The following is a 24,203-nucleotide window of genomic DNA, read 5'->3' as shown; positions in this document are numbered from 1 at the left end:
TTCTGTTAGCTGATTAGCTTACTTTTAATCTGTTCCCACACCCTCGCTCTTTCTCTCTAACCCCCTCTCTCTCCATCCGCCCCTCTCTCTCCATCCGCCCCTCTCTCTCTCTCTCGCATTCCCCCCTCTCCCACTCCTTCTTTCCCCCCTCCCCCTCTCCCCCTCTCTCGCATTCCCCCCTCTCTCGCATTCCCCCCTCTCTCGCATTCCCCCCTCTCCCTCTCTCTCGCATTCCCCCCTCTCCCTCTCTCTCGCATTCCCCCCTCTCCCTCTCTCTCGCATTCCCCCCTCTCCCTCTCTCTCGCATTCCCCCCTCTCCCTCTCTCTCGCATTCCCCCCTCTCCCTCTCTCTCGCATTCCCCCCTCTCCCTCTCTCTCGCATTCCCCCCTCTCCCTCTCTCTCGCATTCCCCCCTCTCCCTCTCTCTCGCATTCCCCCCTCTCCCTCTCTCTCGCATTCCCCCTCTCCCTCTCTCTCGCATTCCCCCCTCTCCCTCTCTCTCGCATTCCCCCCCCTCCCTCTCTCTCGCATTCCCCCCTCTCCCTCTCTCTCGCATTCCCCCCTCTCCCTCTCTCTCGCATTCCCCCCTCTCCCTCTCTCTCGCATTCCCCCCTCTCCCTCTCTCTCGCATTCCCCCTCTCCCTCTCTCTCGCATTCCCCCCTCTCCCTCTCTCTCGCATTCCCCCCTCTCCCTCTCTCTCGCATTCCCCCCTCTCCCTCTCTCTCGCATTCCCCCCTCTCCCTCTCTCTCGCATTCCCCCCTCTCCCCCTCTCTCGCATTCCCCCCTCTCCCCCTCTCTCGCATTCCCCCCTCTCCCCCTCTCTCGCATTCCCCCCTCTCCCTCTCTCTCGCATTCCCCCCTCTCCCTCTCTCTCGCATTCCCCCTCTCCCTCTCTCTCGCATTCCCCCCTCTCCCCCTCTCTCGCATTCCCCCTCTCCCCCTCTCTTACATTCCCCCCCTTTTCCTCCCCCTCCCCCTCCCTCTTATTATAGGAAGGATGTGGAAGCTTTAGAGAGGGTGCAGGGAGATTTACCAGGATGCTGCCTGGACTGGAGGGCATGTCTTACGAAGAAAGATTGAGGGAGCGAGGGCTTTTCTCATTGGAGCGAAGAAGGATGAGAGGTGACTTGATAGAGGGGTACAAGATGATGAGAGGCATAGATAGAGTGGATAGACAGAGACTTTTTCCCAGGGTGGAAAGGGCTATCACCAGGGGGCATAATTTTAAGGTGATTGGAGGAAGGTTTTGGGGAGATGTCAGAGGTAGGTTCTTTACACAGAGAGTGGTGGGTGCGTGGAATGCGCTGCCAGTGGTGGTAGTAGAAGCAGATACATTAGGGACATTTAAGCGACTCTTGGATAGGTACATGGATGATAGTAGAATGAAGGGTAGGTAAGTAGTTTGATCTTGGAGTAGGTTAAAGGTTCGGCACAACATCGTCCCCCGTCCTATCACCTTCCCCCCCACCCCCCCCCCCCCATCCTATCACCTTCCCCCCCCCCCCCCCGTCCTATCACCTTCCCCCCCCCGTCCTATCACCTTCCCCCCCCCGTCCTATCACCTTCCCCCCCCCGTCCTATCACCTTCCCCCCCCCGTCCTATCACCTTCCCCCCCCCGTCCTATCACCCCCCCCCCCGTCCTATCACCCCCCCCCCCGTCCTATCACCCCCCCCCCCGTCCTATCACCCCCCCCCCCGTCTTCACCCCCCCCCCCCGTCCTATCACCCCCCCCCCCGTCCTATCACCCCCCCCCCCGTCCTATCACCCCCCCCCCCGTCCTATCACCCCCCCCCCCGTCCTATCACCCCCCCCCCCGTCCTATCACCCCCCCCCCGTCCTATCACCCCCCCCCCCGTCCTATCACCCCCCCCCCCGTCCTATCACCCCCCCCCCCGTCCTATCACCCCCCCCCCCGTCCTATCACCCCCCCCCCCGTCCTATCACCCCCCCCCCCGTCCTATCACCCCCCCCCCGTCCTATCACCCCCCCCCCGTCCTATCACCCCCCCCCCGTCCTATCACCCCCCCCCCCGTCCTATCACCCCCCCCCCCGTCCTATCACCCCCCCCCCCGTCCTATCACCCCCCCCCCCGTCCTATCACCCCCCCCCCCGTCCTATCACCCCCCCCCCCGTCCTATCACCCCCCCCCCGTCCTATCACCCCCCCCCCCCGTCCTATCACCCCCCCCACCCCCCCCGTCCTATCACCTCCCCCACCCCCCCCCGTCCTATCACCTCCCCCACCCCCCCCCGTCCTATCACCTCCCCACCCCCCCCGTCCTATCACCTCCCCCACCCCCCCCGTCCTATCACCTCCCCCACCCCCCCCGTCCTATCACCTCCCCCACCCCCCCCCCCCCGTCCTATCACCTCCCCCACCCCCCCCCCGTCCTATCACCTCCCCCACCCCCCCCCCGTCCTATCACCTCCCCCACCCCCCCCCGTCCTATCACCTCCCCCACCCACCCCCTCCGTCCTATCACCTCCCCCACCCCCCCCGTCCTATCACCCCGCCCACCCCCCTCCGTCCTATCACCCCCCCCGTCCTATCACCCCCCCCACCCCCCCCCGTCCTATCACCCCCCCCCACCCCCCCCCGTCCTATCACCTCCCCCACCCCCCCCCGTCCTATCACCTCCCCCACCCCCCCCCGTCCTATCACCTCCCCCACCCCCCCCCGTCCTATCACCTCCCCCACCCCCCCCCGTCCTATCACCTCCCCCACCCCCCCCCCCCGTCCTATCACCTCCCCACCCCCCCCCGTCCTATCACCCCGCCCACCCCCCCTCCGTCCTATCACCCCCCCCCCGTCCTATCACCCCCCCCACCCCCCCCCGTCCTATCACCTCCCCCACCCCCCCCCGTCCTATCACCTCCCCCACCCCCCCCCGTCCTATCACCTCCCCCACCCCCCCCCGTCCTATCACCTCCCCCACCCCCCCCCGTCCTATCACCTCCCCCACCCCCCCCCGTCCTATCACCCTCCCCACCCCCCCCCGTCCTATCACCTCCCCACCCCCCCCCGTCCTATCACCTCCCCCACCCCCCCCCCCCCCGTCCTATCACCTCCCCCACCCCCCCCCCCGTCCTATCACCTCCCCCACCCCCCCCCCGTCCTATCACCTCCCCCACCCCCCCCCCGTCCTATCACCTCCCCCACCCCCCCCCCGTCCTATCACCTCCCCCACCCCCCCCCGTCCTCTCACCTCCCCCACCCACCCCCCCCGTCCTATCACCTCCCCCACCCACCCCCCCCGTCCTATCACCTCCCCCACCCACCCCCCCCGTCCTATCACCTCCCCCACCCACCCCCTCCGTCCTATCACCTCCCCCACCCACCCCCTCCGTCCTATCACCTCCCCCACCCCCCCCCGTCCTATCACCCCGCCCACCCCCCCTCCGTCCTATCACCCCCCCCCTCCGTCCTATCACCCCCCGCCCACCCCGTCCTATCACCCCCCGCCCCCCCGTCCTATCACCCCCCGCGCCTCCTGTCCCCTCGCGCCTTCGCGCCTCCTCCCCCCTCTCTGTCTCTCTCATATCTTTTTTCCCACACCCACCAATCCCTCCCCCAAGCTATCACAGCCTTTTTCTGTTTTAACATTCCCGTATGATCAGTGCATGTTCCATCCAAGTTCCACATCCATGGTCCTACGCTCACTCTTTCTTCTCCCAACATTCTCCATTTTAAAATGAAGACTTATTGCTTTGTGTTCTCTCTAACCTGCTCTTCCCCAGATTTTTATAATTGTCTTGGTCTTTCCTTCCTTTTGCAACATATAAGCTTTTCGGATGTCCTCAGCTTGTGAGAGGCACTATGTTCAATACAGTTTTTTTTTCTTTTAAGCTTTGGACCACGTAATCAGTAACTTATGATTTACCCTCTGCTAATTTCATTCTTGGGATGTGAGTATGGTAACATGTGGTTATTGTACTGGAATAGTGATCCAGAGACTTGGACTAACGATCAGAGATGCAAGTTCAAATCCCACCACGGCAGCTGGGGAATTAAATTCAGTTAATTAAATAAATCTGGAATAAAAAGCTAGTATCAGTAATGGTGACCGTGAAACTATTGGATTGTTGTTTTAAAAAAACATCTGGCAGAAAAGTGTGAAGTGATACATTTTGGCAGGAACAAAGAGGCAATATAAATTAAAAGATACAATTCTAAAGAGGGTGCAGGAGCAGAGGGACCTGGGGGTATATGCCACAAATCATTGAAAGTTGCAGGACAGGTTGAGAAAGCAGTTAATAAAGCATATGGGATCCTGGGCTTTATAAATAGGGGCATAGAGTACAAAAGCAAGGAACTTATGATAAACCTGTATAAAACACTGGTTTGGCCTCAGCTGGAGTATTGTGACCAGTTCTGGGCACCAAACATTTGTAAGGATGTCAAGGCATTAGAGAAGGTACAGAAAAGATTTATGAGAATGGTTCCAGGGAAGAGGAACTTCAGTTACGTGGATAGGTTGGAGAAGATTAAGAGGAGATTTGATTGAGATTTTCAAAATCATGAAGGGTATGGACAGAGTAGATAAGGAGAAACTGTTCCCATTGACTGTAGGATCCAGAACCAAAGGACACCGATTTAAGGTGATTGGCAAAAGAAGCAATAGCGATATGAGGAAAAGCTTCTTCACACACTGAGTGGTTAGGATCTGGAATGCACTGCCTGAGGGACTGGTGGAGGCAGATTCAAAAGGAAATTGGATTATTATCTGAAGAGAAAAAATTTGCAAGGCTACAGGAAGTGGGACTAGGTGAGTTGCTCTTGCAGAGAGACAATGGGCTGAATGGTCTCCATTTGTGCTGCAACCATTCTATGATTCTATGCTTCACTAACGTCCTTTAGGGAAGGAAATCTGCCATCCTTACCGAGTCGGGCCGAGATGTGACTGCAGACCCTGAGCCACGTATTTGACTCTTAACTGTGCTCTGAAATGGCCTATAAAGCCACTCAGTTGTTAAAGTAGCTCACGACCGTCTTCTGAGGGCAATTTGGGATGAGCTTTGCATGCTGCCCTTGCCACTGACTCACAGATCCTGTAAGTGAATAAAAAAAGTGGGCATCGCAGGCAAGTCCAGTATTATTGTGTATCCTTAGTTGCCCATGAGAAGTTAGCAGTGGGTTATCTTCTTGGGCCGTTGTAGTTGTGTGGTGAAGGTGCGCTCTCAGCGCTGTTAGGTAGCGAGTTACAAAATTTTGACCTGGCTAATTTTGATCCTTGCAGCTTAAGTTAGAATGAGAGTTGATGCAATACATTTTGATTTAAACAGTGAGGATGTAAGGAGGAGGGAGAGTATGTAGAACATTTCAAATGCAGCTTGGAGAGAGGAAATTTCAGAGGAGGAAGGGCAACAGTTGTGGCGTAAGAATGTACTTTGATTTCAAAAATGCTTTTAAATGCATTCTGTACTTAATTCAAAGTCACAATTCAAATTATCTGTTCTTTCAAATTATTCTGAATTCCCACTTTGCTGTGTTATTTATATTGTTAATTCATATTACTGGATCATTAATTTTAGTACAAACAAAACTGAATTATCAGACACAGGCTGTATACAAGAAAGCAAAAGAAAAAATCTTGCATTTCTGTAGTGCCTTTCCCAACCTCAAGACATTTCAGAGATTTACAGCTAGTGAAGTACTTTTGAAGTGCAGTCGCTGTAGGAAACGTGGCAGCCAATTTGCAGATAACCAGCCCCCACAAACAGCTATGTGATAATTGTTATGGAAGTGACTTTTTTTGTTAAAATATTTTTTTGACAAATTCATAGTCAAACTGAATAAATGTTGGACCAGTATTTTTTAAAGAGGGTAATCAAGAGGACACTGTTTACTGATTGAGAAATAGAACAGAAACCCTAGTAATGGGAAAATGTGGGCAGAGAAGTCAGTAGCATGCCCCTTAATTGGACAAGCCTGGGGCAGCAGCGTGCACCTGAGAGAGAGCAGAAAACTTGCAGGCTTTTGGTTGTAGTGTCAGTGTGTTTTACCTTCTGGCGTGAGTGGCTGATAAAGTTAGCCTGCTGCTGAAGAAGTGTCAAAGAAGGAGGGAAGACCTCAACCCAGCTCGCTTTCCAGCATCTCTAAGAGACTCTGAGAAGTCCACTGTGTCAATTCATCTCGTCTCCTGTCTTTGAGGAAAAACCTGCTAGACTGGTTCTCAACGCTGCCTAAAAAGAACTGTTTGAAAAGATCTCAGTGACCCATCTACGTGAACCCGGAATTTAGACTGTATGCCAGTTTTGGAACACAATATAACTCATCTGCTATTTTCTTCAGGAATGAGCAAGTAATCAACCCAAGTGTTTTTTTTTTGTCTGTAAAGGAGCTTTGAACCAAAATCCCTCTTTATTTTTCCGGTTAAGCGTTGTATGTGTGTTTGAGAAAATGAGGATTAAGGTAAAAAGGGAACTTTTAACATTTCAATCTGTGTTTATGCTTTAATTCATTACTGGTTAAGACTTTTTTTTGCAATAAACTGATAATTTTGTTCATTAAAAAAACCTAGTTAGTGTGTTCTATTCTGGGAAAAATGGAGTATATGATTGACTGTTACAGTAAGTGGAAAATTAAAAATATATGTTGTGACCTGCGGAGAAGTGGTGGGACTAGAATAAACAGTGCACTACTCCCGCCTCAGTCGTAACATAATGACCTGGTGATTTGTTTTAGTATTGTTAGTTAGGAGATGAAAATTGGTTGGGAGACCAAGGAGACCCCTCTGCACTTTATAGTGTCATGGAACTTTATATGCACCTGAGTGGGCAGACGGGGCGGGGCCTCTGTTTAATATCTCATCTGAAAAATGATACCTCTGACAGTGTAGCACTCCCTTAGTATCGCATTTGGAGTGTCAACCCTAGATTATGCGTCAAGTCTCTGTGGTGAGGCTTGAAACCACAACCTTCTGACTCCAAGGTGAGAGTACTGCACATTGAACCATGGTTGGCACATATCTATAGTTCATCATACAATGATATCTTTTGAGGCTCGAACTAGTTCCTACTGAGTATGGTTCCACGGTACAGAAGTGACCTTCATTTGGCTATCTCATGCAGAGAGGTCTGATATTGGTTGCAGTGGGAAATACACTGTCACACTGGTGAGTTAGAAGTCCCCCTCTGAGATTGGAACTGCAGAGGAAGAGTAGATAGACCATTATTAACCATGAGATGTCTGATCCGAAAGTGCTTTGTATTGATGCTGCTTGCTTCGATTGCAGTGTCTGTCTCCAGCACTGATATCTCTCACCTTGTTGAGCACAAACATCTCCCGCAAACCTTTTATAAAAAAAATTTCTGTAAATCAATTAATATGTTCTCCATATGTGAACTTAAGCTCCCATAATAAATGCAGCTGATATTATGTCTTAGCAGTAACTGAATACATTGTAAATCTTAATGTAATTGTGCCTTTTATTGGTGCACTTAAATCTCCATATTTTTTTGTAGAAAAGGGATGACTAGCAGATTTTGGGTGAGTGGTTGTGAAACTTAATCAGGGTTTAGACTTTAAAAGTTCTTGTGGAGAAAACGCTGAGTAATGCTTTAAAAATACTGTGTGTGGGAGAGGGATGGGAGCAGCGTTCCTGAGCTAGGGTGACAGTTAATAGCCCGCAATTTGTTTCCGTGCCCCATGACGTGGGGGGCGGGGGGAAATCGGCCAGGGTTCCCACTCGCGATTGCTATTATTTGAGCCCTGCACGTGCACTTGGAGTGAGGACAGCTCCATGCCGAGCTCCAACATGCAATAAGAAGCATGTAATAATTTTCCAACACAGACTGCTGATGTCTTTATACACGAGTGCGCTCACGCATGTGCACGCGCTCAATGTTAATAGTCTGCAAACATCACATCTTTCTGTTGCACCCCATCGCCAAAGCAACGTAGGAGCAATGATTGCCAAGTGACTGTATCGCAGTTCCTGAATAGTCTTTCGCTACTTTGTATAGACTTGTACTTGGAAGAATTAACACTTTGGGGCACTAGAAGTTCGCTGGTACCCATGCCCAGTAAAAGGAAAAGAGAGATGTTTATAGGGCGGGGTGAGGTGGCGAGGAAGTCCTTCCTCTGTTATTTTCCTGTCCCACCCATTATCCTCTACTGAGATTTTGGGCAGCAGCCCAGCTCCCTGCTTCAGCAGCACTGATGCCAGGCAGGCGAATAAAGGTCATGAGAGTAGATAGTATTGACTTGGAATGATAATCATAGAATATTCCAGGACAGCAAAAGACTTGCAGGTTGATAGGTAAATTGGCCATTATAAATTGCCCCTAGTGTAGGTAGGTGGTAGGGAAATATAGGGACAGGTGGGGATGTGGTAGGAATATGGAATTAGTGTAGGATTAGTATAAATGGGTGGTTGATGGTCGGCACAGACTCGGTGGGTCGAAGGGCCTGTTTCAGTGCTGTATCTCTAATAAAAATAAAAATAAGCACCATTTCAGCACATGGTCTTTCTCCATGTGAGCTGCCCAGTCTGATCTTGCTGTCCTGCTCACTCTCCATTACCCTTTGATATGTTTCTCTTTCAGGCCAATATTTAATTCCCTATTAAAATAATTTATAGAGCCTGCGTCAGTGATATTTGTCGTAGAGAATTCCACATTCTTAACCACCCTCTGTTTAAAGACCTTTTTTTTTCCAGCCTCGACTATAATTCTGACTGGTCCTGATTAACTGCAGTCTTTCCAAATGTTTAGTAATTTCATAGGAATATAAGAATTTCAGATGAAAAAAGATCAAGGTCCATCTAGTTCACCTCTAGCATCCTGATATTTGCATAATGTGATGATAATGGTGTTGCTGTCTAATCAGCAGTCAATCTCAGTTGGTCTACAACAGACCCAGATATGAGGGGAGGAAATTCCCAGTGGTGGAGAGCTTTGGGAACCGTAGGTCCAAATTCACCTGTTCCACCCAAGCAAGCTACAGTTAGCACATGTCATGTCTGAAGATACTAAATAGTGCATCCCAAAATTCTGTATTATAGACTTTAGTAGTTACCATAAGTAAGACTAACTGGCCTGTGATTCCTTGGTCTTTTTTTTTCTAGTTTGCTTACTTTTTCTGCCCTAGGAGAGGCATCTTGTTCTCTACTCTGCTCTGCACCCATGTTATTCCCCTCTTCAGAAGGACCTCAAGAAACTGCATGATACAACAGACAAGATGAATGCTCCATGCCACATGATGACTTCTACTTGGGGTCTTCCAAACGGCCAGGATTGCTGTTGAGTGTTAAAGTTAATGTCAGTATTCCTGGCCTGTCTGGACATCAGGAATGTAGTACCTAAAAGGTCTCCGCTCCAAGAACTAATGCCCTTCTTTTCCCATTGCCTCAAATACCTATCATAACATAAGAAATAGGAGAAGGAGTAGACCATATGGCCCTTCAAATCTGCTGCGCGCACTCCCCATGTCCCTGGATTTCCCGAGATACCAAAAATTTAACAATCTCAACCTTGAATATGCTCAACGATGGAACAGTCACAACCCTCTGGGGTAGAGAATTCCAAAGATTTCAAAGAAATTTCTTGTTATCTCAGTCCTAAATGATCGACCTCTTATCCTGAGGCAGTACCACCTATGCTCTAGATTCCCCAGCCAGGGGAAACAACTTCTCAGTGTCTACCCTGTCAAGCCCATTTTAGAATCGTGTATGTTGCAAATGAGATTACCTCTCATTCTTCTAAATTCTAGAGAGTACAGGCCCAATTTACTCAGCATTATCCAATTCTTTTTTTTTAAACATTGCTACCACTTATCAACTACCCTCTGCATAAAGTCTTTGGGGGTAATTTTGACTATGAGTGTTAGAATATAATGGGTGATGTTGGGTCAGCCACCTGTCTTGCATCTCTCCCGAATTTCCCATTGAAGTCAATGTAAAACAAGCAGCTATCACCTGAAGTCTTTAAATCTGACCTGTCTTCATTCTCTTAACTTGAGCCCCTGCACCCGGATGCTAGAATTTGATGGAAAATGAAAATCAGTCAAAGTTTTCTGCTATGTGTGTGTTTGTGTCAAGGAATTAGTTGGGTTCAGCTGTTTGATGGAATAGTCCACCTGTGGTCACTGTCTGGGCCCACGCATGAATGGTCACTTGGATGAGATTCAAGAGGGTGCCTGGCACCCAGTGAGTCAGGGCAGCACCTTCAGAAGTGTAGGCTAACAATTATTTCAAGGGTACTCTCAGTAGGACCTTGATTGATGTTCTGAAATATTCACTCTAGCAGTCCAGTGAAAAATGCTTCACAGGTGCACAACATATGAGTGGGTAGAGAGGTGATACAGCAAAGGGCTGAAGCAAAGCACAGCTGTACTTGTTCAGTTGTTCTTGCTTGCTCTATAACAGAATGGATGAATTTCTGCTGGGGCAATTGCTTCTGCAATAGCACGGCTGTCTTTCTGATGGTTTTTGTCTGCTCCATTTTTTTTTTAGCTGCTGTCTGTATACTGGCAAGGCTGAGCACCGTAGGGTTAAATTTTTAAGTTTGGCAAAGTGAGGGCCATTAGTTCTGGGAAATGGCAAATTTTCTGTCTCAGTAGCATCAATGTTTGTGCCTCCCAAATAACGATAACATGATATATAACACTGTGCTTCTCCAATTCTGGCCTTGTGTGTCCCGATTTTTATCACTGCACCATTAGCAACGATGCCTTCCGCTGCCTCTGCCCTAAGCTCTGTATTCTCTCCCTAAACCTCTCTGCCTCTGTTTCTTGAAGGCACTCCTTAAAACCTACTCTTTGACCTGTCCTAATATCTCCTTAGGGGGCTCGGTGTCAAAATTTGTCTGGTGACGCTCCTGTTAACCACCTTAGGATGTTTTAATCTGTTAAAGATGCTACAGAACTTTGAGTTGTTTTTTGTGTCTGGAGGGAGCATGTTAAGCTATTTACCATTAGGGTAAAGTACTGGTGACTACAGGTCCGTTGCTGGTGGCAGAAAGAGATTTGAGGGATTGCTTTAAGCATTTCACATAAGAAATGTGTCACTGTAGTAAAATACACTGGCTTAAATGTGAGCTTTTCAACCCTTTAGTCTGTCTGCTGTGATGTTGCTCACAGTCAGACAGATCATGCAATCTTTTCTAAGGACTAGTATGTTTTGCAGCATAGTCACAATCTATTTTTTTGCCACTTTGGAAACGTGTCCCTTTTAAGGTCACAAAGCCTAATGGTTGAGTAAACACAGGCTTCGGCCTGTCGGTGACAGAAACATAGGAGCAGCATTAGGCCATTCAGCCCATCGAGCCTGCTCTGCCATTCAATGAAATCATGGCTGATCATCGACCTCAATGCCACTTACCTACGCGATCTTCATATCCCTTGATGTCATTAGTCTCCAGAAATCTATCGATTTTTGTCTTGAACAGGCTCAATGATTTGAGCTTCCACAGCCCTCTAGGGTAGAGAATTCCAAAGATTCACCACCTTCTTAGTGAAGAAGTTTCTCCTCATCTCAGTCTTAAATGGTCTGCCCCTTAAATGGTCTGCATCCACTGGTTCTAGACTCACTAGCCAGAGGAAACATTCTATCTACATCCACCCTGTCGAGCCCTGTAAGATTTTTGTAAGTTTCAATAAGACTACCTCTCATTCTTTGAAACTCTAGAGAAAACAGGCCTAGTTTCCTCAATCTCTCCGCCTAAAACAATCCTGCTATCCCAGGGATTAGTCTGGTGAACCGCCACTGCGCTCCCTCTATGGCAAGTATATCCTTCCTTAGATGAGGAAACCAAAACTGTTCATAATACTCCAGGTGCCGTCTCACCCAGGCTCTAGACAATTGCAGTAAGACATCATTACTCCTGTACTCAAATCCCCTTGTGATGAAGGCCAACATACCATTTGCCTTCCTTATTGCTTGTTGAACCTGCATACTAGCTTTTAGTGACTTATGAACAAGGACACCCAGGTCCCTTTGTACATCAACACTTCCCAACCTCTTTATGGGCGGCACAGTGGTGCAGTGGTTAGCACCGCAGCCTCACAGCTCCAACGACCCGGGTTCAATTCTGGGTGCTGCCTGTATGGAGTTTGCAAGTTCTCCCTGTGTTTGCGTGGGTTTCCTCCGGGTGCTCCGGTTTCCTCCCACATGCCAAAGACTTGCTGGTTGATAGGTTAATTGGTCATTATAAATTGCCCCTAGTATAGGTAGGTGGTAGGGAAATATAGGGACAGGTGGGGATGTGGTAGGAATATGGAATTAGTGTAGAATTAGTATAAATGGGTGGTTGATGGTCGGCACAGACTCGGTGGGCCGAAGCGCCTGTTTCAGTGCTGTATCTCTAAAACTAAAACCTCTCTCCATTTAAGAAATGTTCTGTCTTTCTGTTTTATTCTTGCCAAAATGGATAACTTCACACTTATTCACATTATATTCCATCTGCCATGTTCTTGCCCATTCACTTAGCTTGCCCAAGTCCATGTGAAGCCTCCTTGCATCCTCCTCACAACTTACATTCCCACCTAGTTTTGTGTCATCAGCAAATTTGGAAATATTGCAATTGGTCCCCATATCCAAATCATTTATATAGGTTGTTAACAGCTGTGGTCCGAGCACTGATCCTTGGGGTACCCCACTAATAACAGCTTGCCAACCTGAGAATGACCCATTTATTTCTACTCTCTGCTTTCTGCCTGTTAACCAATTTTCAATCCATACCAGTATATTACCCCCAATACCATGTGCTCTAATTTTGTTCACTAGTCTCTTGTGTGGGACCTTTATAAAAAGTTTTCTGAAAATCCAAATACAACACATCCACTGGCTCTCTTTTATCTATGCTACAGGTAACATCCTCAAAAAAACTCCAACAGGTTTGTCAAACATGATTTCCCTTTCAGATATCTGTGTTGACTCTGTCCAATTTTACCATTATTTTCTCAAGTGTCCAGTTACAACATCCTTGATAATAGATTCTAACATTTTCCGAACTTGACTGACTTCAAACTAACAGATCTGTAGTTCTCCCTCTCCCTCTCGTTCCCTTCTTAAATAGTAGGGTTACATTTGCTACTTTCCAGTCTACAGGAATGTTTCCAGAATCTATAGAATTTTGAGAGATAGCCACTACTAGCTTTTTCGCCACATCCTTCAATACTCTAAGATAGAACAGAGAAAAGTACAGCACAGTACAGGCCCTTCGGCCCACGATGTTGTGCCGAACCTTTAACCTACTCTAAGATCAAACAACCTACATACCCTTCATTCTACTATCATCCATGTACCTATCCAAGAGTCGCTTAAATGTCCCTAATGTATCTGCTTCTACTACCACCGCTGGCAGTGCATTCCACACACCCACCACTCTCTGTGTAAAGAACCTACCTCTGACATCTCCCCTAAACCTTCCTCCAATCACCTTAAAATTATGCCCCCTGGTGATAGCCCTTTCCACCCTGGGAAAAAGTCTCTGGCTATCCACTCTATCTATGCCTCTCATCATCTTGTACCCCTCTATCAAGTCACCTCTCATCCTTCTTCGTTCCAATGAGAAAAGCCCTAGCACCCTCAACCTTTCTTCGTAAGACATGCCCTCCAGTCCAGGCAGCATCCTGGTAAATCTCCTCTGCACCCTTAAAGCTTCCACATCCTTCCTATAATGAGGCGACCAGAACTGAACACAATATTCCAAGTGTGGTCCAACCAGGGCCTTATAGAGCTGCAGCATAACCTCGCGGCTCTTAAACTCAATCCCCCTGTTAATGAAAGCCAACACACCATACGCCTTCTTAACAACCCTATCAACTTGGGTGGCAACTTTGAGCGATCTATGGACATGGACCCCAAGATCCCTCTGTTCCTCCACACTACCAAGAATCCTGTCTTTAAGCCTGTATTCTGCATTCAAATTCGACCTTCCAAAATGAATCACTTCACACTTTTCCAGGTTGAACTCCATCTGCCACTTCTCAGCCCAGCTGTGCACCCTGTCAATGTCCCATTGCAACCTACAACAGCCTTCCACACTATCCACAACTCCAGCAACCTTCGTGTCATCGGCAAACTTGCTAACCCAGCCTTCCACTTCCTCATCCAAGTCAGTTATAAAAATCACAAAGAGCAGAGGTCCCAGAACAGATCCCTGCGGAACACCACTGGTCACCGAGCTCCAGGCTGAATACTTCCCATCTACTACCACCCTCTGTCTTCTATGGGCCAGCCAATTCTGTATCCAGACAGCCAACTTTCCCTGTATCCCATGCCGCCTTACTTTCTGAATGAGCCTACCATGGGGAACCTTATCAAACGCCTTGCTAAAATCCATATACACCACATCCACTGCTCTTCCTTCATCAATGTGTTTTGTCACATCTTCAAAGAATTCAATAAGGCTTGTGAGGCATGACCTGCCCCACACAAAGCCATACTGACTGTCTCTAATCAAACTATGCTTTTCCAAATAATCATAAATCCTGTCTCTCAGAATCCTCTCCAATAATTTGCCCACTACCGACGTAAGACTGACTGGTCTATAGTTCCCAGGGTTATCCCTATTCCCTTTCTCGAACAAGGGAATAACATTTGCCACCCTCCAATCATCTGGTACTACTCCAGTGGACAGTGAGGACGCAAAGATCATTGCCAAAGGCGCGGCAATCTCTTCCCTCGCTTCCCTTAATATCCTTGGGTATATCCCGTCTGGCCCCGGGGACTTATCTGTCCTCATGTCTTTCAAAATTTCCAGCACATCCTCCCTCTTAACATCAGCCTGTTCGAGCGTATCCGCCTGTTTCACGCTGTCCTCACAAACGACCAGGTCCCTTTCACTAGTGAATACTGAAGCAACGTATTCATTTAGGACCTCCCCTACCTCCTCCGACTCTAGGCACAAGTTCCCTCCACTATCCCTGATCGGCCCTACCCTCACTCTGGCCATCCTCTTGTTCCTCACATAAGTGTAGAACGCCTTGGGATTTTCCTTAATCCTACCCGCCAAGACTTTTTCATGTCCCCTTCTAGCTCTCCTAAGTCCATTCTTCAGTTCCTTCCTGGATACCTTGTAACCCTCTAGAGCCCTGTCTGATCCTTGCTTCCTCAACCTTAAGTAAGCTTCCTTCTTCCTCTTGACTAGCTGTTCCACATCTCTTGTCATCCAAGGTTCCTTCACCCTACCATCCCTTCCTTGCCTCATCGGGACAAACCTATCCAGCAGTCGCAGCAAGTGCTCCCTAAACAACCTCCACATTTCTGTCGTGCATTTCCCTGAGAACATCTGTTCCCAGTTTATGCTCCCCAGTTCCTGCCTAATAGCATTGTAATTCCCCCTCCCCCAATTAAATATTTTCCCATCCCGTCTGCTCCTGTCCTTCTCCATGATTATAGTAAAGGTCAGGGAGTTGTGATCACTATCACCGAAATGTTCTCCCACCGAGAGATCTGCCACCTGGCCTGGTTCGTTGCCAAGCACCAAATCCAACATCGCCTCCTCTCTAGTCGGCCTATCTACATAGAGTCAGGAAACCTTCCTGGACACACCTGACAAAAATTGCTCCATCCAAACTATTTGCACTAAGGAGGTTCCATTCAATATTAGAGAAGTTGAAGTCACCCATGACAACAACCCTGTTACTTCTGCACCTTTCCAAAATCTGCCTCCCAATCTGTTCCTCTGTGTCTCTGTTGCTATTGGGGGGTCTATAGCAAACTCCCAATAAAGTGACTGCTCCTTTCCTGTTTCTGACTTCCACCCATAATGACTCAGTGGACAAACCCTCCTCGATGACCTCCCTTTCTGCAGCTGTGATACTATCCCTGATTAGCAATGCCACTTCCCCACCTCTTTTACCTCCCTCCCTATTCCTTTTGAAACATCTAAACCCCGGAACATCCAACATCCATTCCTGCCCCTGTGATATCCACGTCTCCGTAATGGCCACAACATCGTAGCTCCAAGTAATGATCCATGGGCTAAGTTCATCACCCTTATTCCTGACACTTCTGGCGTTAAAATAGACACACTTCAACCCATCATAGTGGCTGCAGCTTTGCCCTGTCAACTGTCTAACCTTCCTCACAGACTCTCTGCACTCTGTATCTGCCTGTTCAACAGCTACCCCATCCACTGTTCCGTAGCTCCGGTTCCCATCCCCCTGCCAAACTAGTTTAAACCCTCCCGAAGAGGTCTCGCAAATCTCCCGCCCAGGATATTGGTGCCCCTCCAGTTCAGATGCAACCCGTCCTTCTTGTACAGGTCCCACCTTCCCCAGAAGATGTAGCTCATCTAGTCCAGGGGATTTATCAACCTTCAATTCAGTTAACTTTCCCAGTACTACCTCTTTATTAATACTAATTTCTTTCATTTCCTCAGTTTTACAAGTCACTTAGTTCTTTAGTATTTCTGGGAGATTTTCTGTATCTTCTTCCATGAAGACAGACACAAAGTAATTGTTTAGTTTCTCTGCCATTTCCCTGTTCTCCACTATAAATTCTCCTGTCTCCACCTGTAATGGGCCCACATTTGTCTTAGCTAATCTTTTACTTTTTTTTATTCGTTCGGGGGATGTGGGCATCGCTGATTAGACCAGCATTTATTGCCCATCCCTAATTGCCCTTGAGAAGGTGGTGGTGAGCTGCTTTCTTGAACCGTTGCAGTCCTTGGGGTGTAGGTACACCAACATTGCTGTTAGGAAGGGAGTTCCAGGATCTTGACCCAGCGACAGTGAAGGAACGGCGATATAGTTCCACGTCAAGATAGTGTGTGGCTTGGAGAAGAACTTGCAGGAGGTTGTGTTCCCATGCATCTGTTGCCCTTGTCCTTCTAGGCGGTAGAGGCCGTGGGTTTGGAAGGGGCTGTCGAAGGTGCCTTGGTGAGTTGCTGCAGTGCACCTTGTAGATGGTACACACTGCTGCCACTGTGCACTGGTGGTGGAGGGAGTGAATGTTGAAGGTGGTGGATAGGATGCCAATCAAGGGGTTGCTTTGTCCTGGATGGTGTCGAGCTTTTTGAGTGTTTTTGGAGCTGCACCCATCCAGATAAGTGAAGAGTATTCTATCACACTCCTGATTTGTGCCATGTAGATGGTGGACAGGCATTGGGGAGTCAGGAGGTGAGTTACTCGCCACAGAGTTTCTAGCCTCTGACCTCTTGTAGCCACATCATTTATGTGGCTACTCCAGTCAGTTTGTTGATAGTGGAGGATTCAGCGATTGTAATGCCATTGAATGTACAGGGGAGATGATTGGATTCTGTCTTCTTGGTGATGGTCATTGCCTGGCACTTGTGTGGCATGAATGTTACTTGACACGTATTAGCCCAGGCCTGGATATTGTCCAGGTTTTGCTGCATTTCTACACTGACTGCTTCAGTATCTGAGGAGTCACGAATGGTGCTGAACATTGTGCAATCATCAGCGAACATCCCCACTTCTGACTTTATGATGGAGGGAAGGTAATTGATGAAGCAGCTGAAGATGGTTGGGCCTAGGACGCTACCCTGAGGGACTTATGCAGTGATGTCCTGGGATTGAGATGATTGACCTCCAACAACCACAACCATCTTCCCTTTGCGCTGGTTATGACTCCAGCCAGCGGAGGGTTTTCCCTGTGATTCCCATTGACTTCAGTTTTACTAGGGCTCCTTGATGCCTTACTCGATCAAATGTTGCCTTGATGTCAAGGACAGTCGCTCTCACCTCACCTCTGGAGTTCAGCTCTTTTGTCCATGTTTGGATCAAGGCTGTAATGAGGTCAGGAGCTGAGTGGCCCTGCTTGAACCCAAACTGAGCGTCACTGAGCAGGTTATTGCTAAGCAAGTACCGCTTGATAGCACTGTTAACGACCGCTTCCATCGCTTTGCTGATGATCAGGAGTCGACTGTTCGGACGGTAATTGGCTAGGTTGGATTCTTCTTGCTTTTTGTGTACAGGACATACCTGGGCAATTTTCCACATTGCTGGGTAGATGCTAGTGTTGTAGCTGTAGTTATAGCTTGGCTAAGGGCATGACTCGTTCTGGAGCACAAGTCTTCAGTACTGTTGCCTGAATGTTGTCGGGGCCCATAGCCTTTGCAGTATCCAGTGCCTTCAGTTGTTACTTGATATCACGTGGAGTGAATCGGATTGGCTGAAGACTGGCATCTATGATGCTGGGGACCTTAGGAGGAGGCCGAGATGGATCAACCACTTGGCACTTTTGGCTGAAGATTGTTGCAAATGCTTCAGCCTTATCTTTCGCACTGATGTGCTGGGCTCCCCCATCATTGAGGATGGGGATATTTGTGGAGCCACCTCCTCCAGTTAGTGGTTTAATTGTCCACCACCATTCACAACTGGATGTGGCAGGACTGCAGAGCTTAGATCTGATCTGTTGGTTGTGAGATTGCTTAGCCCTGTGTATTGCATGCTGTTACCATTGTTTGGCATGCAAGTAGTCCTGTGTTGTAGCTTCACCAAGCTGACACCTCATTTTTAGGTATGCCTGGTGCTGCTCCAGGCATGCCCTCCTGCAGTCTTCATTGAACCAGGGTTGGTCCCCCAGCTTGATGGTAATGGCAGAGTGTGGGATATGCCGGGCCATGAGGTTACAGATTGTGATTGAATACAATTCTGCTGTTGCTGATGGCCCACAGCGCCTCATGGATGCCCAGTTTTGAGTTGCTGGATCTATTCGAAGTTTATTCCATTTAGCATGGTGGTAGTGCCACACAACATGATGGTGGGTACCTTCAGTGTGAAGACAGGATTTCGTCTCCACAAGGACTGTGCGGTGGTCACTCCTACCAATGCTGTCATGGACGGATGCAGCTGCAACAGGCAGATGGATGAGGACGAGGTCAGGTAGGTTTTTCCCTCTTGGTTCCCTCACCACCTGCCGCAGACCCAGTTTAGCAGCTATATCCCGTAAATGTTGGCTAGCTCGGTCAGTAGTGGTGCTACCGGACCACTCTTGGTAATGGACATTAAAGTCCCCCACCCAGAGTACATTTTGTGTCTTTTTCAGGTACCTTTTACAATCCACTTTTGTTTCTCACTAGCTTGCATTCATATTTTCTTTTCTCTTTCTTTATCAGTTTCTTGGGCATCCCTTACTGGGTTCTAAATTGCTGCCAATCCTCGGGCTTACCACTTTTTCTGGCTTTCTTAGAAGCCACTTCCTTGGATCTAATGCAATCTTTAACTTTTTTTGTTAGCCATGGTTGATTCACCTTTCCCATTCGGTGTTTGTGACTTAGAGGAATATATATCTGTTGTAGACCATGTAATACTTCTTTAAATGCTAGCCGTTGTCTGTCTATCATCAAATCTTTTAGTGTATTTTCCCAGTCCACCATAGTCAACTTGCCTCTCATACCTTCATTTTTAAAAATTCATTCATGGGATGTGGACGTCGCTGGCCAGGCCAGCATTTATTGCCCTTGAGAAGATGGTGGTGAGCTGCAGTCCATGTGGGGTAGGTACACCCACAGTGCTGTTAGGAAGGGAGTTCCAGGATTTTGACCCAGTGACAGTGAAGGAACGGCGATATAGTTCCAAGTCAGGATGGTGTGTGACTTGGAGGGGAACTTGCAGGTGGTGGTGTTCCCATGCATTTGCTGCCCTTGTCCTTCTAGTTGGTAGAGGTCGCAGGTTTGGAAGGTGCTGTCTAAGGAGCCTTGGTGCGTTGCTGCAGTGCATCTTGTAGATGGTACACACTGCTGCTACTGTGCGTCAGTGGTGGAGGGAGTGGATGTTTGTAGATGGGGTGCCAATCAAGCGGGCTGCTTTGTCCTGGATGGTGTTGAGCTTCTTGAGTGTTGTTGGAGCTGCACCCATCCAGGCAAGTGGAGAGTATTCCATCACACTCCTGACTTGTGCCTTGTAGATGGTGGACAGGTTTTGGGGAGTCAGGAGGCGAGTTATTCGCCACAGGATTCCTAGCCTCTGACCTGCTCTTGTAGTGTCCCTTGTTCAGATTTAAGACCCTACTCGGGGAAACTTTGCAGATTACAACGTGCTTGTCAATTTCGGGCTGCAGGTCGGAAACACCCAGCGTTTTAATATTGCTTTGCATTTTAAATGTGACATCCTGGATGTGTGATATGTACCATTTTAAAATGAGTGGTAAATCAGTACTACCGAGAGGCTTTGTAGAAGTAAAAGATCCCATGACACTATTTCAAAGAAGAGCAGGGAAGTTCTTCCCAGAGTCCTGGCTAATCCATCCCTCAACCAACATTACTTCGAAAGAAAATCTGGCCACTATCACATTGCTGTTTGAGGCAGCTTGCTCTGCACAAAATGGCCCAAGTGTTTCATACATTACAATAATGACTACCTGTTAAAAGTACCTAATTAGCTGTCAAGTGCTTTGGGACGTCCCGAAGTTGTGAAAGTCAGGTTATAAATGCATGTCTTTCTTTAAATGTAAAAATATAATGTGAAACTGTGATTTGATAATGTGAACAAACAACAGGAGAAAATCTCAGATCTGGAACAAACCAGATATTAGAGTCACAGAGAGATACAGCACCAAAACAGGCCCTTCAGTCCAACAAGTCTGCTCCGACCATCAACCACCCATTTATACTAATCCTACATTAATCCCATTTTCCCTCTCACATCCCCACAATTCTCCTACCACCTACCTACACTAGGGGCAATTTTTTTTTACAATGGCCAATTTACCTATCAACCCACAAGTCTTTGGCATGTGGGAGGAAACCGGAGCACCCAGAGGAAACCCACGCGGTCACAGGGAGAACTTGCAAACTCCGCAGAACCGAACCAGGGTCGCTGGAGCTGTGAGGCTGCGGTGCTAGCCACTGTGCCACCCTTATTCTGGAAACCTGAAATAAAAACAGAAAATTCTGGAAATACTCAGCAGGTCTGACAACATCTGTAAAAAGAGAAGCAGAGTTAACCTTTCAGGTCAATGACCTTTCATAAGAACTTCTGATCAGAAGTAGGCCATTCAGCCCCTCTGACCTGCTCTGCTATTACTGTTAGCCATAGCTGATCTGCATCCCCACTCCATTTTTCCGCTCCATATCACTCTGTACCCCTACCTAAGAGGCAGTTCTGACTCAGCATCGGTCTGAAACATGAATTTGTTATTTTTTTCCCTTCGGATGCCGATTGACCTGATTTGTATTTCCAGCATTTTTTGCTTCCCATTTTCCAGTATTCGTGGTTTTCTGTCTCAATTCTGGTTGCCTGCAGTTCTTGGTAATGCCACCAGGTGGTGCTGTTTCTCCAGAAATGGGTTTGTTTTACTGCTGCAAGGGTGAAAGAAAAGGGAGGCAAATTGTGACTCGGGTTAGTTTGAGGATGTTGTGCTAGGGCAGGGACTGTACTGTGTGAGGGGAGTTTTGATCAGGTTGCACTTGAGCTGGTGCAACCATTCAGTGGCATTTCTCTTCCCCTAATGTCTTTAAGATTATTAGATTAGAGATACAGCACCGAAACAGGCCCTTCGGCCCACCGAGTCTGTGCCGACCATCAACCACCCATTTATACTAATCCTACACTAATCCCATATTCCTACCAAACATCCCCACCTGTCCCTGTATTTCCCTACCACCTACCTATACTAGTGACAATTTATAATGGCCAATTTACCTACCAACCTGCAAGTCTTTTGGCTTGTGGGAGGAAACCGGAGCACCCGGAGAAAACCCACGCAGACACAGGGAGAACTTGCAAACTCCGCACAGGCAGTACCCAGAATCGAACCCGGGTCCCTGGAGCTGTGAGGCTGCGGTGCTAACCACTGCGCCACTGTGCCGCCCAGGCACATGATTATGAAAGGGTTTGATTTGGTGTGCATAGGGAAGATGTTTCTCCCTGTGGGGAGACCAGAACTAGGGCCATATATTTAAGACAGCCACTAATAAATTCAATAGGAAATTCAGGAGATGTGGATTTTTTTTATACAGCAAGTTATGATCTGGAATGCACTACCTGAAAGGGTAGTGGAAGCAGATTCAATAGTAATTTTCAAAAGTGATTAGATAAATACTTGAAAAGTAAAGAGGTTGCAGGTCTCTAGGGAAAGAGCAGGGGAGTGGGACTAATTGGAAAGATTTCTGAGAACCGGCACAAGCCGAATGATTGCCTTCTACGCTGTTTGTTTTATGCCTTTTCAGTAGTTAACACTGTGTGCTGAGCCCTGTGTGTGTTCTCTCTCAAAATGCCCCTTTTTCTTTCCAGTCTGTAAGAGTTGCATCGTGAAGTACCTACAGACCAGCAAATACTGCCCAATGTGCAATATCAAAATCCACGAGACACAGCCTCTTCTTAACCTTAAGCTCGATCGAGTGATGCAGGACATTGTCTACAAGCTAGTGCCAGGTCTACAGGAGAGTAAGTTCATTCACCAGCTACCCACCAAAGGCTTGTGTGCACCAGCCCCACTAGTCTGGAGGGTCAATTCTTAAAATACCCCTTTAAAACTAGGCTGGGGTCAGAGGTCACAAATATTAACAAGTTTAAAAAGTACATTTCAATCAGATTTCAAATGCTACAATGTGCAGAGTGACAAATATCTGGAATGATGGGATGAGGACCAGAGATGGAGGCGGTATTCTTTTCCTGCACCTTCACCAGTGCCGAATAGGAGTGGCTTGCCTGTTCCCTAGTCTGAGAGTAGGGGTTCCTGTCCTGTCCAGGAGCTGCACTATTCCCTGTTTGAGCCATTAACATGGCCTGGGAGCATCCCGGCACAGACCAGGCACCTGACAGGGCCTGCAGCTGCATTGCCACCTGAACCCTTTGGGTCCTCTCACTGCGCCTGCCCAGCTCTGGGTTGGGGAGGGGGACGGGGCCATGCTCCAAACATAAGGGAAGACCGTTAAATGCTGATCTGGGAGAGTTGGTGTTCTGCTGAGCTTCATTAAACTGCATGGCCCTTTCACTTTTCTTGCAATCGCCATCTAATGTTGCTATTTAACTCCCCTTAACTTCCTCCCCCAGGGGTGGGGACGTGTCACAAAGCAGTGTCAGTCATATCTCAACGTCTCCGGGTTTTCCCCTCAGCACAGGTATCGATTCCCTCAAGGTGGGTTTCTGTGCTACCCCCTACCCCAATGCTGCCTCATTTATATTCTGTATAAAGCGGTATTAATCCTGTCCCCTCGGATTCCAAACTGCATGAAATGTCTTCCCTTTTACAGGTGAAGAGAAGCGAATTCGAGAATTCTATCAGTCTCGAGGTTTGGACAGGATCATCCAACCAGTTAATGAAGGTATAGAAATTAGAGAGATGGACTGTGGATGATTTTACTGCACATGGCTTGAGCCAGAATACAGCGCACGCCAATACATATTTCAATCCACTTAAAATGTTGTGCTGTAACCGGGGAATCGTTCACCTCTTTGCACAGTGTTGTCTTGTCCTTGGTTTTCTCTCTGCTCGAGTTGGGTCTGTAGTCCTTATTTGTTTGCACGGGCTGTAGGTGTTGTTGGCAAGGTCAGCAATTATTGCCCTTAACTGAGTGGCATTCTAAGGAGCAGTTAAGCATCAACCACACATGGAAAATAAATGTTGAAAATAGATGCAATATAAATTTATAGAAGAAACTAAAAAAAAAAAATCAACCACATTGCTGTGGGTCTGGAGTCACATATAGGCCAAATCAGGTAAGGAAGGCAGATTTCCTTCCCTAAGGGACATTAGTAATGATAATCCTTCAGTTACATGGTCACCATTACTGGTACTAGCTTTTTATTCCTGTTTTATTTGTTAACTGAATTTAAATTTACGGCTGCTTTAGTAAGATTTGAACTTATGTCCTCGGATCAATACCTTAGTCCTGTGGTTAACTAGTCCAGTAACATAACCACAATGATACCGTTCCCTTATCTCCTAATCTGTCCAGGAGGTGCTGATGCAACTATATCCGAGTTGGCACCTCTTCAGTATAGACACTGACTTGCAAAAGTGCAATTATATAGCCATCGAGCGAGGATAGGGATTGCCAACCCTCCAGGGTTGTCCTGGAGTCCCCAGGAGTTAAAGATTAATCTCCTGGACACTGGTTGTGAGCAATTCCAGGAGAAACATCAGTAGGGGCGGTTTAAAACCAAAACATGCTCTTTGAGCAATTTCATTTATTATTTATAAAAATATTTGAGGCGGCTTTAGAAGGCAGTTTGACCGATTGGAGTTGTGAGGTCATGTGATGAAACCTCCCAGAATACAACCAAGTGGAGTTGGCAACTCTCGGTGAGGGCAGGATTGGAGTTCAGCTGTAGTTTCCCCACA

The 24,203-nt window shown here is 47.9% G+C and overlaps 1 protein-coding gene across 1 annotated transcript in view; it reads left to right on the top strand.

The window, feature by feature from the left end:
- The window catches only part of pcgf1 (polycomb group ring finger 1), a 51,756-nt gene that overhangs the window by 3,963 nt on the left and 23,590 nt on the right, over nucleotides 1-24,203 (top strand). The window contains exons 3-7 of the mRNA XM_068032514.1: nucleotides 5,536-5,654; nucleotides 7,857-8,015; nucleotides 9,095-9,233; nucleotides 22,151-22,303; nucleotides 23,113-23,184. Coding sequence (XP_067888615.1) covers nucleotides 5,536-5,654; nucleotides 7,857-8,015; nucleotides 9,095-9,233; nucleotides 22,151-22,303; nucleotides 23,113-23,184 — 642 coding nt within the window. The remainder of the gene's footprint in view (nucleotides 1-5,535; nucleotides 5,655-7,856; nucleotides 8,016-9,094; nucleotides 9,234-22,150; nucleotides 22,304-23,112; nucleotides 23,185-24,203) is intronic.

Source organism: Heterodontus francisci, chromosome 1, assembly GCF_036365525.1.
Source record: "Heterodontus francisci isolate sHetFra1 chromosome 1, sHetFra1.hap1, whole genome shotgun sequence".
NCBI lineage: Eukaryota > Metazoa > Chordata > Chondrichthyes > Heterodontiformes > Heterodontidae > Heterodontus > Heterodontus francisci.
The sequence above is the reverse complement of the archived record's forward strand: the minus strand, read 5'-3'. Positions and strand labels throughout refer to the sequence as shown.